Genomic DNA, 17,485 nt, shown 5'->3' with positions numbered 1-17,485 from the left:
GCATACACAAATTTCCCCTGTTTTTTGAAAGTTTGCTTCATGCTACTTGTTTTTTTACAAAAGACCTACATTAGTACCTGTTTTCACAAACTGAAAGAAATCCAAAGGCAATTTTTGCTTTTATGGAAAAAGATGAGAAGAGAAAATAGCATTCAGCATTTGTTTTGCAGCAAGCCAAGCTATTATGGAAGCAGCGTGTACCCCAAGGAGTGAGAGTAGCATTCACTGCCAAGCTCCTTCCCTGTGAACTACACTCATCATCTCAGCATCAAGCTGCCATAGCTTTGAACTGTGTCTGTGAGCATCTGTGCCTTATCTCAGTTTATTTTGTGCATCCATTAACAATATTTATCCTAAAGTAATTGCTTCTTCACTTTAAGCCATTTTGGCTTGTGAACACTCTACTTTTGGACAGCAGTGGAAACCTGTATTAGAAAATAAGAAAGAGGGGAGGTGTGGCCAAGATAGTGGAGGAGTAAGCCCCTGAACTCACCTCCTTTCATGGGAACATCAAAATTACAACTATTTACAGAGCAACTATCTATGGGAATGACCTGAAGACTAGCAGAAAACATCTTCCACAACTGAAGATATAAAGAAGGAACCACAATGAGATGGGTAGGAGGGGCAGACACACAATATATCCAAGACTCACATCCTTGGGAAGGTGACCCACAAGTGGGAGGATAAACACAATCACAGAGGTTCTCCCCAAAGAGCAAAGGATCTGAGCCCTATATTGGGCTCCCCAGCCTGGGGGTCCTGCATCAGGGAGACAAACCTCCAGAATGTCTGACTTTGAAGGCCAGTGGAGCTTGCAAACAGAAGAGCCTGAGGGGTATAGGAAACAAAGATTCTGCTCTTAAAGCTCGTGCAGCTGTTTTGGGAGTTTCCTCGTTAGCATCAGTGTCCTTGTAGTAGAAAGAACTCCCACATGCCACGGAGCAGCTAAGCCCGTGTGCCACAACTACTTGAACCTGTGCTCTAGAGCCCACAAGCCACAACTACTGAGCCCACGCACCACAACTACTGAAGCCTGCACACCCTAGAGCTTATGCTCCACAACAAGAGAAGCCACCGCAAATGAGAAGCCCACGCACTGCAACAAAGAGTAGCCCCCACTCACCGCAACTAGAGAAGGCCTGTGCATAGCATTGAAGACCCAACACGGCCAGAATTTTTAAAAAGTACACTAGAAGGAATCAACGGTAGATTAGATGATACAGAGGAATGGATCAGTGAACTGGAAGGCAGTGTAGTGGAAATCACACAAGCTGAACAGAAAAAACAAAAAAGAATTTTAAAAAATGAGGATAGTTTAGGAGACCTCTGGAATGACATTAAGCTAACATTTACATTATAGAGATCCCAGGAGAAGAGAGAGAGAAAGGGGCAGTGAACTTATTTGAAGAAATAATAGCTAGAAACTTCCCTAACCCAGGGAAGGACACAGACGTTTCCTCTAATATCAGGAACAAGACAAGGATGCTCACTCTCACCACTTTTATTCAACATACTATTGGAAGTCCTAGCCACAGCAATCAGACAACAAAAAGAAATAAAAGGCATTCGAATTGGAAAGGAAGAAGTAAAACTGTCACTGTTTGCAGATGACATGACACTATTTATAGAAAATCTTAAAGATGCCACCAAAAAACTATTAGAACTAATAAATTCAGTAAGGTTTCAGGATACAAAATTAATATACAGAAATCTGTAGCATTTCTATACACTATCAACAAACTATCAGAAATAAAAATTATGAAAACATTTACAACTGCATAAGAAAAGAATAAAAAACCTAGGAATAAATCTAAGCAAGGAAGTAAAAGACTGGTACTAAGAAAACTATAAAACATTGATAAAAGAAATTGAAGACAACACAAAGGGAAAGATATACCATGCTCATGGACTAGAAGAATTAATATTGTTAAAATGACCAATCTACAAATTCAAATGGAATCCTATCAAAACACCAATGGCATTTTTCAAAAAAAAACTAGAACAAATAATTCTAAAATTTATATGGAAATACAAAAGACCTGAAATAGCCAAAACAACTTTGAGAAAAAAAGAACAAAACTGGACATATCACACTCTCTGATTTCAAATTATACTACAAAGCTACAATACTCAAAACAGTATAGTACTGGCACAAAAACAGAAACATATATCAATGGAACAGAATAGAGAGCACAGAAATAAATCTACACTTACAAGGTCAATTAATCTAGGACAAAAGGGGCAAAAATATACAATGGGGAAAAGACAGTCTCTTCAATAAATTGTGTTGGGAAAACTGGACAACTACATGCAAAAGAATCAAACTGTACTACTTTCTCATACCATATACAAAAGTAAACTCAAAATGGATTAAAGATTTAAATATAAGACCTGAAACCATAAAACTCCTAGAAGAAAACATAGACAGTATGCTCTTTGAATCAGTCTTAGCAATATTTTTTTTTGATATGTCTCCTCAGGCAAAGGCGATAAAAACAAAAATAGACAAACGGGACTACATCAAAGTAAAAAGCTTTGCACAGTGAAGGAAAATATCAACAAAAGAAAAAGGCAGCCTACTGAATGGGAGAAGATATTTGCAAATGATATATTTGATAAGGGATTAATATCCAAATATGCAGATAATTCATACGAATCAATAACAATAAAACAAACAACTCAATTAAAAGATGGGCAGAGAACCTGAAAAGACATTTTTCCAAAGAAGACATACAGACAGCCGACAGACACATGAAATGATGCTCAACATCACTAATCATCAGGGAAATGCAAATTAAAATCACAATGAGATACCACCTTACACCTGTTAGAATAGCCATTACCAAAACAAAACAAAAAAAGAAAAAAAAATAACAAGTGTTGGTAAGGATGTAGAGAAAAGGGAACCTTCATTTACTGTTGGTGGGAATGTAGGTTGGTGTAGCTACTGTGGAAAACAGTATGGAGACTCCTCACAAAATTAAAAGTAGGACTACCATGACCCAGCAATTCCACTTTTGGATATTTTTCCAAAGAAAACAAAAACACTAATTCAAAAAGATATATGCACCCCTATGTTCACTGCAGGTATTATTTACAAGATAATATGGATAATATGCCAAGGTATGGAAGCAACCTAAGTGTCCATTTATGGATGACTGGATAAAGAAATAGGGGTATACATATATACCATTGTGTTAGTTTCAGGAATACAGCAAAGTGATTCGGATACACACAATGAAATACTACTCAGCCATAAGAAAGAATAAAATCTTGCCATTGTGACAGCATGGATGGACCTTGAGGGTATTATGCTAAGTGAAGTAAGTCAGACAGAGAAAGACAAATATTATATGACATCACTTATATGTGGAATCTGAGAAAAAGTACAAATGAACTTATTTACAAAACAGAAACAGACTCACAGATATAGAAAACAAGTTTATGGTTACCAAAGTTGAAGGGGGGAGGGATAAATTAGGAATATAGGATTAACAGATATACACTACCATATACAAAATAGGTAAACAACAAGGATTTACTGTTGCACAGGGAACAATATTCAATATCTTGTAATAACCTATAATGGAAAAGACTCGAAAAAATATATATATAATATCCAAATCACTTTGCTGTACACCTGAAACTAACACAATATTGTAAATTAACTGTACTTCAATTAAAAAATTTATCTTATTTTTTTAAATATTTATTTATTTATTTATTTATTTATTTATTTATTTATTTGGTTGAACCTGGTCTTAGTTGCAGAAGGTGGGCTCCTTAGTTGCAGCACGTGGGCTCCTTAGTTGTGGCAGGCGGGCTCCTTAGTTATGGTAGGTTGGCTCCTTAGTTGCGGCAGGAAGACTCCTTAGTTGTGGCACGCAAACTCTTAGTTGCGGCATGCATGTGGGATCTAGTTCCCTGGCCAGGGATCAAATCTGGGCCCCCTGCATTGGGAGCACGGAGTCATATCCACTGTGCCAGTCCCCAATAAAAAAAATTTTTTTAAACTTTTATCCATCCAGAAATAAAAAGAAACTTCCATAATTTGATTAAAAACTATCTGTGAAAACAAAGGAACAAACATCACAGTTAATGTTGAAATATCAGGAGGTTCCACCTGAGATACGTAATAAGAAACAGATGGCCACTGTCACCACTTTTATTCATCACCATGATGGGAATGCTAGACTGTGCAAAAAGGGAAGAAAAAGAAAAAGTACAAGAATTGAAAAAGAAGAAAGACAATTTGCATACAAAATTATTGCATATGTAGAAACTCCAAAAGAATCTATAAATAAACTATTAAAATTAATAAATGATTTAACAAGATCACACAATACAATGTCAATATATTATTAAAAATCAGCTCTATTCCTATAACAGCAGCAAGAAATTAGAAAATGAAATTTTAAGAACAAAGTCACAAAAACCACCAAGTCCTAGAAATAATTCTAACAAAATATGTACAAGTCTGAAGATGAAAATTCAGACATTGAAAGAGATTAAAGAAGACATAATTAAAGGATGAAATATACCATGTTAATGTACTGGAGAACTCAATATTGTAAATATGTTAATTCCTTCCAAATTGATCTATAGATTCATTGCAATCACAATTAAAATCCAAACAGGTGATGTGTCTGTCTGTGTCTGTGTCTGTGTGTGCATAAATTGGCAAGCTTATTACTTAAATCTATATGGAAACACAAAGTGCCAAGAATATCGAAGACAATTCCGAAAAAAACAATAAAGAGGATTTATACTACCAAATATTAAGATGTATCATAGAGTTTATTTTTATAACTTAGAGGTAAGAAAAACTTTCCTCAGGATGAACAAAATCCCAGAAGCCATAAAGGGAAAATATGAAAAATTTGATCACCTATAGGTGATCACCTATAAAGGGAAAAAAAACATGAATGATGCTAAATGAATTAGATATCCATCTACTTTGAGAGCACTAATTTCTACCTAAGTCAGCTTGCCCTGATTCCCTGAGCACTAAATAAACAACCTTCTGATGATAATTTGGTTTCTGATGCACATTGATCTTAGGGACAGTATGTTCTGAGCAGCCAACACTAAGAATCTGATCTACTTGGTAATTACATTTCTTATAGTAACATAGACTGTCATTCTGGTTTTTTTATTTTCAAAAAGAAATTCCACCCCATTTAATAACATGTTATGTCCATATGTAAACTTAGAAAAATGCTCAATAAACAGAAGGCTCTAATGCCCAAACAAAGATGCTTGTATTACACTTACTCTTTCACTTTTTAAAATGTAAATGGTCAACAGGGCCAAAGAGTTACACTTAGCCCACTGCCAGTGCTGGATTGAATTCCATTGACATGAACCTGTTAGGATAAAGTTACCCATCCAATAAGGCTTCTTTCCCACCCCCTACCTTCTCCCTCCACTCAGGCTTACCCCCAAACCCAACATTGCCCGAGCCCTTAACACAGGCCTGAGAGGGACCCAATGGAGAGGGGAAAGCATGGAGATACACATCTCTGAAAGTAAATATGTGTTATCCTGCTTGACACCACACCTCAGGGCAGAGCAAACCAGGGGTTATTACCCTAGTCTTCTGCACCCCGAGATGGCAGCACGATAGTTCTGGTTTAAAGGCAAGGAAGAGCCACAGTTTAAACAGAGAAATCAGAAAAAAACGTTCAACCTGGGATGTGATGTAAAATGAATGTAAAAAGATAGCATTGAAAATAGTCATAATCACTCTTCAAAAAAACCATTCTCAAGGGAATTTAGCAGAGAAATTAACCAAACAGAGGCATAAACACAAAATTTGCCTGAACCACATCAATTTGCTAAACCTACACTTAGAATCTCTTTTGAAACAAGGCAAGTAAAATATGAATTTAAAAATAGAAAACCAGCTTCCTGAGCCTTGAAATATTATGCTTTGGGTGGCAATTTATAAGAGAACTCTACTCCATCTTTGTAAAATTCCCTTTGAACACATTTGACTGGGATAGACCCACTTAAATTCCTAAAACCATTAGATGAGAGAAAAACCAAAATAGCAGAATATCCTCTGAGTTTCTAATTTCCTCGGTTACCCAGAAGTTGCCATCCTCTCTAAAGAGAGGACACTGCCCCCTCCTTGCCCCGATGAGCTGCCACAATCACAGAACTGTGCCCTTCCCAAAATGTTTGAGAGTGGCAGCCTCCGATGTGAAAGCATGAGGACATCTGCGTGTGGCTGGACCGGCCCTGTGGCCTCCCTGGACCAGGCAGTCACATATCTGTCTCACACAGCACTTACCAAAGTCTGGGTGATTCCGTGCCAAACAATACCAGGTGTGGGACATCAAAATTACATGCAGTGCACATAGGGCTGTGCCACGTTAAGACTGGTGCCTTCTCAGTCTCTGTTCAACAAAGGTCCAAAAAATCTTGGCATCCAGCCACACCCAGGTCACCGTATTACCACAGCAATGACAATTATTATTCTGTATCAAATGCCCACCGGTGCATGACCTGGTGTCACGGGAATTAAGCGGTCACCCACAAAAGACACAGAAGCACAAAGAGACTACTGCCAATGGTCTCTCAGAAGGAGGAAATAAAAAGACAAGTGCGAGGGAGGGAGAGGGAAGAAGAATGGGAAGGGATGAGAAAAGAGACCTGCAGGAGCAGATGGACACTGGTCAGACCTGTGCCCCTGCTGCACGGTGGCTTTTTATTACGCAAGTTGACCTCATTTTTCACCCCATGTAGAAAAGTCACTCAGCACCCCAAGTTCAAGATATCAATACAGAAGTTTTTATTATTTGCTCCATTCTCCAACTGCTCACCCTACCTGACACATAGGAGCAGCAAGATAAATATGAGTATCTCTGTTTCTCACCCGAGCCTCGCCTATAGGCAACCCCTAAGACTTTACTCTTTCTTCTACACCTTGCTGTGTGGGTATCTACAAAGTTACGTAGTCAACATACAGAATCTCATCTCCGTCTCTGTCTTCATCAAGGGGAGTTTTGTGTTGGGTATCTATGGAGGCATTATACAGATGTTTGGCTCCATACTAAGCAATTTTAAAGCAATCAGTTGCTCATGTTTGGGAGGCCACTGGCTCTGCCTCTTGCTAATGGAGTGATCTTGGGAATCTTACCTAACTTATCCAAATCCCATTTCTTCTTCAGCAAAAATATAATAATATTTACTTGACATGATTATTGCGACTAAGGTGGGGGTGGGAGGGAAATACATAAAATGCCAATGTCTGACAAATGCTAGGTACCGCCCACCTCTTTTCTTCTATAATATACATGTCTTTGACATACATATCTTGCTTACCAAATTTGAGTAATATTATTCTAAAAAGGAGAAAACTCAGGGGCTTCTAATATTGTCTGAAATTATTATTATTATAATCTTATTTAATTATTTACAACCTAAAATTAAGCATCAATGCCTTTACTTATAGCTCTTGGAGAGAAAATCATCTTTCCTCTACCCATCTTGGGTTCTGGGCTGGGACTCTGCGACAAAAGACAGATTAACAAGAGAAAAGCATACACATTTATTTAACACAAGGTTTACGTGATATAGGAGGCTTCATAAGGAAATGAGATCCAAAGAAGTGGCAAAACCTAAATGCTTATATATTGGATTGAAGGAAGAAAAGCAATTGTGCAAAAGAAACTAAAATATGTGGAGACTAAAGGAAGATAAAAGTTATTTTGACAAGAACTGTTTTACAGAATTCTCTCAGCCTCAACTCCCCATCTCTGGTGATAAGAATATGTCTTTCCTCCTGGTATAGGAAGGGCATCGTTCACATTGGATTTTTATCTCTTGTCTTCAGGAAGAAAAGGGAAGTTCAGAGTGCCCTTCTTGTACCTGCTATTTTTCAAGTGCTTTTAGCTCAAAATAATCCTTATGCCAAAGTGGCATATTTTGGAGTAGCATATTCTGCCACTCTTCACTCTCATACAAAGTACAAAGCAAAAAACTCACAAATTAAAAATAAATCAAGCTACATAACTAAACAAATTTAAATTAACATTAATTCCATGAGATTGATAATGTTGTTTTGGTGGCTCTAAATCAGTCTGCAACATAAATATGATACCAATGGCAAGAACACAGATTCTCTTGATTTAAACATTCCTTCAGTAGGGTGAGTCTAATGACTCCCCCTCAACCCTCTGCCAGTTTTGTAACTCAAACTACTGCAAAACCTCTATCAGTACAAAGTGATACTTAACTTACTATGGAGCAAATGCATCTTCTATGTATTATGTCTTTACGTAGTCTCATTGATGAGAAACAATTTCATTGATCTAAGATGCCTTTGATTTTTAGATACATCATTATTTTATATACCACTAAGAATGAAAAAAATATATACTTCTATTTAAACTATGACACAATGCTAAGGTGCCACCAACTATAAGATCTATCATAACTTCAGAAATACTAAAACTGGGGGGCAGGGGGTGGCAGGGAAACATCTATCTTATGATCAATGAATACAGTGGTGCTCACACTTAGTGCCGTGACAGTATTTAACATAAACACAAAATTTGGCTCCCAAGTCACCAGGTGACACTTGAAAATACAGAATATACTTATAATGAATTTCTTTAATGAAAACAGAACGCTTAAAAAACATTTATAGGAAACGCCTTAAACCCAGAAACGTGTACGTGTACTCCCAGAATTCCACCAACCCTACTTTGAGAAATACTTAGGCTTCATGTCTTCATGTCTAAACCCAGGCATTAGGAATGTTGTAAAAATTGATGAGATGGAATTGAGGAAACATATTCAGTTCTTAGAAGGGAACAAAGACCCTATTCCTCAGAGGAATTATTTTTATCAGTTTATTTATTAAAACCCACTGGGCCAACAGGTACATGAAAAGGTGCTCAGCATCCACTAATCATCAGGGAAATAGAAATCAAAACCACAATGAAATATCACCTCACACCTGTTATAATGGGTATCATCAAAATGACAAGAGATAACAAGTGTTGGTGAGGGCATGGAGAAAGGGAACCCTTGTGCACTGTTGGTTGAAATGCAAATTGGTACAGCCACTATGGAAAACAGTATGGAGGTTCCTTAAAAATATTGAAAAATAGAACTATCATATGATCCAGCAATCTCACTTTTGGATATATGCCCAAAGGAAATAAAAACAAGATCTCGAAAAGATATCTGCACACCCATAAGCATTGCAGCATTCTTCACAATGGCTAAGATATGGAAACAGTCTAAGTGTCTATCAATAGATGAACAGAAGATGTAGTATATATACCACAGCCATGAGAACGAAGGAAATCTTGCTGTTTTCAATAACTTTGGGAAAACTTGTAGGCAATTATGCTAAGTGAAATAAGTCAGACAGAGAATGATAAATACTGTATGACATCACTTATATGTGGAATCTAAAAAAGACGAACTCAGAGAGTAGAGTGGTAGTTACTGGGGACTGGGGGTGGAGGAAATGGGGAGATATTGGTCAAATGGTACAAATTTCCAGTTGTAAGATTAACAAGTTCTGAGGATCTAATGTACAACATGGTGATTATAGCTAGTAATACTGTATTATATATTTGAATGTTGCTAAGAGAGTAGATTTTAAATATTCTCACCCAAAAAAAGAAATAGTGATTATGTGACAGGATGGAGGTGGTAGCTAATGCTATGGTGGTGGTCATTTTGCAATATATATACATATATATGTATCAATCAACAGGTCATACACCTTAAACTTACACAATGTTATGTCAATTATATCTCAATAAAGCTGGGGAAAAATAACACTAGTGTATGGCAGAAGGACACCTTAGAAAAAAAGGTAAATTAAAAATTATCCACCCTGTCTTTTAGCTAATTAAGGGTGTTCACTTTTATCAATTAACTCCTATGTTCCAGCACTACTTTAGCAGTTTACCCACATTACCTCATTTAATCATATGATATAAGGACTCTTATTATCCACATCTTGACAGCTCATCTATCATTTCAACACATCTTCCTTTTTGGTCTAAATATTTTCCCACTCAATATGTGGGAAACATATCCACATAAACCCCACCCATTCTCCCATTCTATCATCTCCTTCACTTCCAACCTAGCCTGTATCCAACATTTTTATTTTCCAACAATTACACAAAAAATCAATATACATTACAGATAAGAAAATACTGATGAGGGAAAAGATTCAAATATTAAATTCATGCACTGTCTTATTACTCATAGCCATTTTTCTTATTTTGGTATATAGCCTTTCAGAAGTTTTAATGCATGTAAATATTTTATATTTCTCAAAAATGGAATACAGTATGTATATGGTCATGTAACTGGCTTTTCCACTTAAAATATATGCTGAATTTTTTCCATGTAAATAAGTGTAGTTGCCCATCAACATTTTCAAGAGCCGAATAATGTTTCAATACCTTAATTTCTTAGCCAAGTGCCTATTTCAAGACACTTGGGTCATTCACAGTTTTTCACTCTTCAAAACAGTGCAAAGATGCACAAACTTGTACAAGCCAGTTATTTCTCCTAAGCCAATTATATCTCCTAAGGACAAATTTGTATAAGTGGAATTACTGGGTCAAAGTGCATGCACATCTTGAAAGCTTCTGAAACATGTATCCAAACGGATCTTGTACCAAGTATGCTCCCACCAGCACAGTTTGAAAGTGTCCCTCCACCCACACCTTCACCATACTCTGGGTTGGAAGAGAGGTGGATCTTCTCCAGTATGGATGTCAACAGCCCTCTCGATGGTTCCATAAAGACCCTGCCCCAACCAATCTTGTAAAAGAAATCTGATAGAAGCTCTAAAAATTATTCTTTTATATTTTCTATTATATTTTCTCATAATTTCAAAATAATCACTAACATATTCACTCCCATAGACACCAGAGTTGGACAAGAAAGAGGATGTTTTCCTATCAAATGCCCTCAGGACCCTACAATAAAATTGTCCCTCTCTGTATGTCCCCAGGATAGGTTCCAGCACTTCTTCATTCAAAGTGTCTCTCACTTCCTTCCTCCCCTTGCCACTCCCATTACCACCAGTGAAATTTCACGCCTTTAGCATCTGTGCCTGAACTATGGTGGTAACTTCCTAAGTGGTGTTCCAATCTCCAGTGGCCACTCCTGTCCCCACCCCAACTCTGACCCATTCTGCACACAAGTCAGCCACATAATGTTCCTTTCATCCTGTCACTCCTCTGGTCACAAAAGGGTTTGGTGTCTCCCAGGGGTTGGTGGAATAATATACAGACACCTCAGTTTAGAAATCAGGGATCCTCCATGAACGGAACTCACCCAACTGCTGGACTGTATTTTCCATCACTCCCCTCCCCACACTTTGTTCACAGAGGAGAGGCACAGCCTTCTTCTTCTGTGGAGAAAAATTCCCACCTCCATGCCTTTCTTCCCATCACTCCTCCTTCCTCCAATGCCCTTCCGCCCTGTTTTTATCCCATCCTTCATGCCCAGTTCTACTGAAGCATCCGGAGGAGAGCACTGTTGCCTGCAGAAATAGGAAACAGATGGCCGTGATTAGAGGTTCTCAGTTTTGTTAGTATCTTTTTGTTTCCATACATCTTGCCTCTCCAAATATATCATAAACTCAAGAACATGATAAATTTTTTTTGCTGGTTAAAACACACAACTTTATTGATGAAACACAAGATTAACAAATGTAAACCAATACAAAAGTATAGCTTATTCGTGATTAGTTCGCTGTCAGTTTAAGTAGAGGAAAGAGTAAAAATATCTCAATCTAGGTAGCAAGATGGAATCAATAAATGCTTTCTTTGTACAAGCTCTAGTATTCATCTGACATCCTTAAAATGGTCTAGCCTAAAACCAACCATCACAACCAGCATCACTGTTGATATGTGATATTCATTATTCCAAAATAGCAGCTGAAAGGATCTCTTTGCCGTATAAGCACAGTGAAAAGCAAAGAATTTACAAAATGCATTGTTCCCAAGTGCAAACTAAAAAAATTACCTCAGTATTGTTTGGGACAGACCCCCAGTTAAAGTTTGGTCAATACTTTTAGGACTTTTACTTTCACGACCAGATCACTGTGATTTGCTAATGCTTTGATTTTCTTAACACACACTCCAGATTCTTTGAATAAGAAAAAAAGTGAACTTCTGCTGAATTCTTTCCTGGATGAGGCAAGCCCTTCATTTTTTATGTTGTCATTTATATTCTCAAATAGGGTAAGGATATTAAGAAGAATCTCTCTGTCCCATTCTTTATTAAAGAGGGAAATCAATTCTGATGGTACTTTACAACTGACCAGCTCTCTTGTCATGGCTGGATTTTCAGTAAAGTTTATGATTAGTTTCATAATCTGAATCTTGGTGAAGTAATTTCCCAGGAATAACAAAGCAAAAAAGTCTGGAAAAGAATAGGAAAGCAAATGTTGGTAGTGATTTGTCACAGTCATGTTGGTTAACAGTCTTAGACCAGCCATCTGCACAGCTGAGTCCAAACGACAGATCATGGTGTCATCACACACTTGACTGATATATGTCTTAATCTTGCCCTGATTTTCCGCATTCACACTCAAGTTATTAAGGGCATTGTATGCCTTTTCCCTAATAATGGGATCTTTCGTTTTTATCAGTTTTGCAATAATTGGGAGACCACCCAATTCACGAATGGCATTTTGGTTAAATGAATATGCTGCATTGTTACCCAGAGTGACCAAGGCTACTTCCTGAATAAAAGGATCATTAGTTCTTTCTAGGATGTTAAGGACCTTTTGAAGGTCAGTAGCACCCAGAATATCATCAATTTTATAGGGAAAGTTGAACTTGCCCCTTCGAACAGGCCATGATGTGGCTGGAGTCCTGGTGCTCTTACCTCTGGTCCTTCCCTTGGACTTGCCACTAGTCCTGCCCCCAGCCCTAGCTCCATTCCTCACAGGGTGGCAGCCTCCACCCCTGACTCCTGGGCAGGGTAAACCAGGTGTAAGGGTCCTGGTCCCGGAGATGGTACCCAACCTGGCCCCTTTGCCCGCCTTTGCACTTGCCTGTTCCTTCAGGGTGCTGAAAAGGGCCTTGGCCTTGGCCTCTAGGCCACCTCCGCTCTGGGCCTTCAAGTGGGCCTCTGCCTTTACATCAGGTCCACTCTTGAGTTCCACGGACACCTCAGCCTTGGCCTTTGAGTCACCCTGAAGTCTGGCTCCAGCCCTTGCCCCAGCATTAGCCTTAGCTCCTTTCCCAGTCTCTGCAATATCGCTAGATTCCTCCTCATCATCGTCATCGTGGTCGTCCCAGATTTTCTCGCTCTCATCTCTTCCCCAGGTCAGTCTGTATACGCAGTAGCAGGCGCCAGCGCCGATCACTACACCAGCAGCCAAGCAGCCAGCTTCCCGAGTTCGGCCCATGCTGCCGCGAGTGTCTGGAGGGTTTGCTCTGGCCAGAAGAGCGCTCCCAAGTCAGGGGGCAGGGGGAGGGGGCTGTGCAGTCTTCAGCTACAGCCAGCACGCTCTGCTGCAGCTACAGATACTGGGGGACCTAAGAATGAAAGGAAGATTTGAGGCTTCAGTCTCCTCCTTCTGTGCCTTCGCATGCAGACAGACTGAACTACAGACCTACAAACAGACAAAACAAATGGGGACATGGCAGGGACTCAAGGGTAGATCACTGATTCCTTTTTTTAATCAGGAAGGTAATTTTGAAAATTTTCCCCACCTCCAGATTCTCCAACCTCATGTTCAACCACCCCACCCCAGTATGTTAAATTTAAGACAGCTAATCAGTTCCCTACCTCCCCTGCCCCTCCAGATGTCCTGGGGGCAGTGGCAGCCCCACATACACCCGCAGGGGTCCAGGCAGTTTCTTCCTTCTATTTCTTGCCTGGAAGTACACTGAGTCCTGCAAACCTGCATACAAAGCGGTGGGGGGAGTGGCGCTGAGAGCTCATGGGACAGACAGATGAACCTCACCCGGGACGGGACACACGTTCCTCTGCGGAATCACTGGCCCTAGTCCCGCGGAGCCCAATATTTCCCACGTTCGGTTCCCCTCCTCTCCTCACTGAGCTGCGGCTTTGAAGTTCATTATGACCCGCCCCCCCCGCCCCGTTCTTTCGATCTCCTCCAATCCTCCACCCAGCCCCCACCCCCGAAAGTCACTGCCTTCGAAGGTGACTGCCACAACTCCTTCCCTGTAACAAAATGGATGGTGGTGGAGGGAGAGTGTCTAGAAGCCAGACAGGCGTAAAATGCACAGAAGTCTCGAACTCCGCCCTTGCCTCCGCCACCCCCACCAACTCAGAGGTACCAGGATACTCCTACCCCCACCCATTATATCCACTGCTCCAGAGCAATTTCCTTCCTCCCTCATCTCGGTTTCCGCCTCCACCTAACCTAAAGACTGACAACTCTGGGACCAAAGAGTAATTTGGAGAAAGGTCCTCCCCACCCCCACCCCAGGACTCTCGTGACACCTTCGTCCTCCCAGCCACTTCCTTCCGTGCAGGGCACTTTCTTTTGCAAGCTCCGCAATGGTCCAGAGAGGAGAGGAGGAGGGGTATGTGGGGGAGGTCCACGGGCCCACTGGAGTTTGCAGTCTTCACCATTCTCCAGCCCAGGGATCCCTAAATAGTGCCACCACTCTCACTCTGACATACTTGTTTCTGGACAATTTTCCTCTTCTTCCTGCTCCTAGAGTTGGACTGGCCTTCAGCCGCAAGATCCAAAGACACAGACAGGCGACAGGGCAGAGACAGATTGCTAGGCAGACAGAACAGCACTTCAGACAGTCCCAATACCAGCCTTTCCGAATCCAAGGTCCTGGTTGTCAAACGGATTTCACCTTTTGGTCTCTCACCCTACCCCCACTTCTCAGGACTCCGCTAACAGCAGCCCTCTTCCAGCAAGGGCGTCCATCCACCCCCTCCCCCAGCCCCCAGTCCCAGCCCCAGCCCCAGCCCCAGCGGTCGGCCATTTTCCCAGGAAAAACCACACCCCTTTCGAACAACTGGAAAGAGGGGAGGCGGGGCGAAGGAGTGAGAAAAACCGGAGGAGCAAAAGAAAACCCAAAGATCTCTTTGATTCCCCTGCCCGACGCAGTCTCAGCCCCAACGACAACTATGTTTCCTGTACGCGCTGTCATCTCCTATTTCCTATATAAAAGAGCAGGGAGGTAACTGGGGAGTCAGTAATGCGCCCGAGTTAGGAGGAGAACCCCAGCCATCCCCGCCCTTCTGGGGGCCGCGGGGCAATCCCACCTTTACACTGACCTGCAGGGGTTCGGGGCAGATTCTTTATTCCTTTGCTCCGAGTGGTACAGCGCCCTACTGAAAGACACGGGGAATGACAAGACAGACGCCCAGCCCCAAGATACTGGCTTGCTAGATGGACCGACACACAGGACAAGAATCTTAACATCGGCCCTTCCCGATTCAAGGCCCTGGATGCCAAAGGTTTTCAGGTTTCCCCCCTCCTGGTCTGGGGTCTCCCCTGGAATTTGGCCCCCAAGGTCCACCATTCTTGTTCTCGAAAGGGCCAGGGATAGTGCAAGGGTGTGGAGAAAGCGAGCCTCGTCCTTCTTTAGTCTCCACCCTCCGCTACCCGCACCGCGGGAATCCCTCGGGCAAGCACCCATCCGCACATAGACTGGCTGGGATCAGGGCGGTTACCTCCTCCTCCTCCTCTCCTGGCCACAGGCCCGCCAGCCCTCGAGGTAATAGGGAGATGGCAACCGGACCAAACGAAAGACCGGGATTAGAAGGACGTCTGCACACGTCGGCTCCCGCTCACGTGAGAGCCACGTCACTCGTGAGCTCAGAACCCCAATTACCACTCCCACCAGCAGTGCGGCAGGAGCCGGCCCACCCCTTTCCTTTCCCTTCACAGCAGGTCCTGCCACTCATTTTCCACTGCCAATCCCAGAAACCAGAAGTAGCTTATCTTGTGGTTGGCATTTGCCTTTCTTTGGTTAGCAGAGAGACACTGTATCTGCTCCCATGTCCATTGGTCTTGTCTTCCTCTTTGAGGAATAATTTTTGTCTCCTCTGCTCCCTGTCCACCCACCTCTCCCTTCACCCCCCACCCCCCCCCCACAACGCAGCCTCACTGCTCAGCGTTTCCCCTGCACCCCTATACGAAATGGGATTCAAGATCTCAGAAAAGGATATGGGTAGTGGGAATGTCTTACTTTCTTAAACTTTTCTGTTCATTTTTTAAAAATCAGTAATGCATTACTCTTATATTGAGAAAATAAAACGATGCTATCTTCATTTGACTGGAGAAGAATTTAAGTCGGAGGGGAAAACCCAAAAGGCCTCGCTAATTTTACTATATTTATTTATAACACAAGGAAAATGTTTCCACTGGTTACAGTCAAGAAGAAGCTTTCAAAACGTAGTAACCTGTTTTAAAATGGAAAACTGTTATTTTTCACACGGTCTATGAATTAGTCCACAAACATGACTAGTTGTCTAATCTTTGCCATTTTACATAAATGATCTATTACTTTTTCTAATTTTGGATCAACTTACAATTTGACAAAATAAAAACAATAAAATCTTATATTGCTTGATTAAAGAAAGACATGCATTCAATGTCCCAAGGTCTTGGCTGACTGCTGTGTGAACCTCTTGTGATTTGATGGCTGTTCTGAACACCTGCCCCAGATTAGCTTTTAGTCTACTATAGCTGAGGAAGCTGAGGGTGTGAGGGATGCAGAAATCATCCGATCTTCCCGGCCTTGTCAAGAAGGAAGGGTGGAAGGTGATGCCCTCCCATCTCTCCTATATTCCAGAGCTTCTCATCCCCTGCATTATAGAACCTGACTCTTTTTGCACACTCTAAAAATATACATGGACAGGCGACCAAAGTGGTAAATGCCACCTTTACTCAGGTGACAAAACTGAGTAAACACCTTTGACTTCTTTCCTCCCTCCCTCCCTCAAATTCCCACAGAGGTAACTCAGGGATGCAGAGAAGGGACTGCTGTTCCCACCTACTCCTGCAGCTGCAGGTTTCCATGAAGCCTAGAGAAGCAATTGCTGGGGGAAGCACCCAGGCCTGCCTGTCCTGCTCTGCCCTGATTAATGGTGGCCCAGTTAACCTTGTTCCTGATGCCGTCTGCTGCTACCCCCTGCCCTGAGAGGGGCAGCCTGCTGGCCTCCCACCCCTGGCCTCCTTACCTCAGGGCACCCAGGGAGAACCCAGCCTTGCTGCAGGGTCACTGCCCACAGCCCACACCCACCTTGGTGCTCCCTCAGCCAAATGTATGCCTGGGCCTGAAGGACTCTCCCCACTGACCATACTGATTAACCTAGAGTAGGTATTCTCAACTGGCCACCTCTGTGTTCTACCTAAAATTGTATCAAAGTCATGTGCACGCATATGTCCATCTTAGTGGGAAGAGGGGTCATAGCTCTCATCAGATTCTCACAGGCAACTAAGAATTAAAAAAAAAACTATACATCCCCTTAGTAGAAATCA

The 17,485-nt window shown here is 41.4% G+C and overlaps 1 protein-coding gene and 1 long non-coding RNA gene across 15 annotated transcripts in view; one reads left to right on the top strand and one right to left on the bottom strand.

Moving 5' to 3' along the window:
* LOC309620825 overlaps positions 1-17,485 on the top strand; it is a 266,826-nt gene that overhangs the window by 187,160 nt on the left and 62,181 nt on the right. The gene's annotated exons all lie outside the window — the stretch shown is intronic.
* Positions 11,652-15,820, bottom strand: ARMCX1 (armadillo repeat containing X-linked 1). 14 transcript variants are annotated; one of them, XM_082377315.1, is made up of 5 exons: positions 15,673-15,820; positions 15,274-15,327; positions 14,662-15,156; positions 13,798-13,912; positions 11,652-13,544 (listed from the first exon to the last, which is right to left on the bottom strand). In XM_082377315.1, the coding sequence occupies exon 5, from the start codon at positions 13,412-13,414 to the stop codon at positions 12,050-12,052; it is 1,365 nt and encodes a 454-aa protein (XP_082233441.1). In that variant the 5' UTR covers positions 13,415-13,544; positions 13,798-13,912; positions 14,662-15,156; positions 15,274-15,327; positions 15,673-15,820; the 3' UTR covers positions 11,652-12,049. The 14 variants fall into 14 exon arrangements, with proteins under 14 accessions (XP_082233441.1, XP_082233446.1, XP_082233444.1 ...); XM_082377320.1 differs by having other exon boundaries at positions 14,662-14,824; XM_082377318.1 differs by having other exon boundaries at positions 14,662-14,764.

The sequence above is a fragment of the Balaenoptera borealis genome (genome assembly GCF_965194805.1).
Source record: "Balaenoptera borealis genome assembly, chromosome: X".
Lineage (NCBI taxonomy): Eukaryota > Metazoa > Chordata > Mammalia > Artiodactyla > Balaenopteridae > Balaenoptera > Balaenoptera borealis.
Note: the sequence above shows the minus strand (reverse complement) of the source record. Positions and strands in the feature narration are given on the sequence as shown.

Bases quoted from the DNA above. Each gene is read 5' to 3' on its own strand.
- ARMCX1 (XM_082377315.1), bottom strand. From the start codon at position 13,414: ATGGGCCGAACTCGGGAAGCTGGCTGCTTGGCTGCTGGTGTAGTGATC.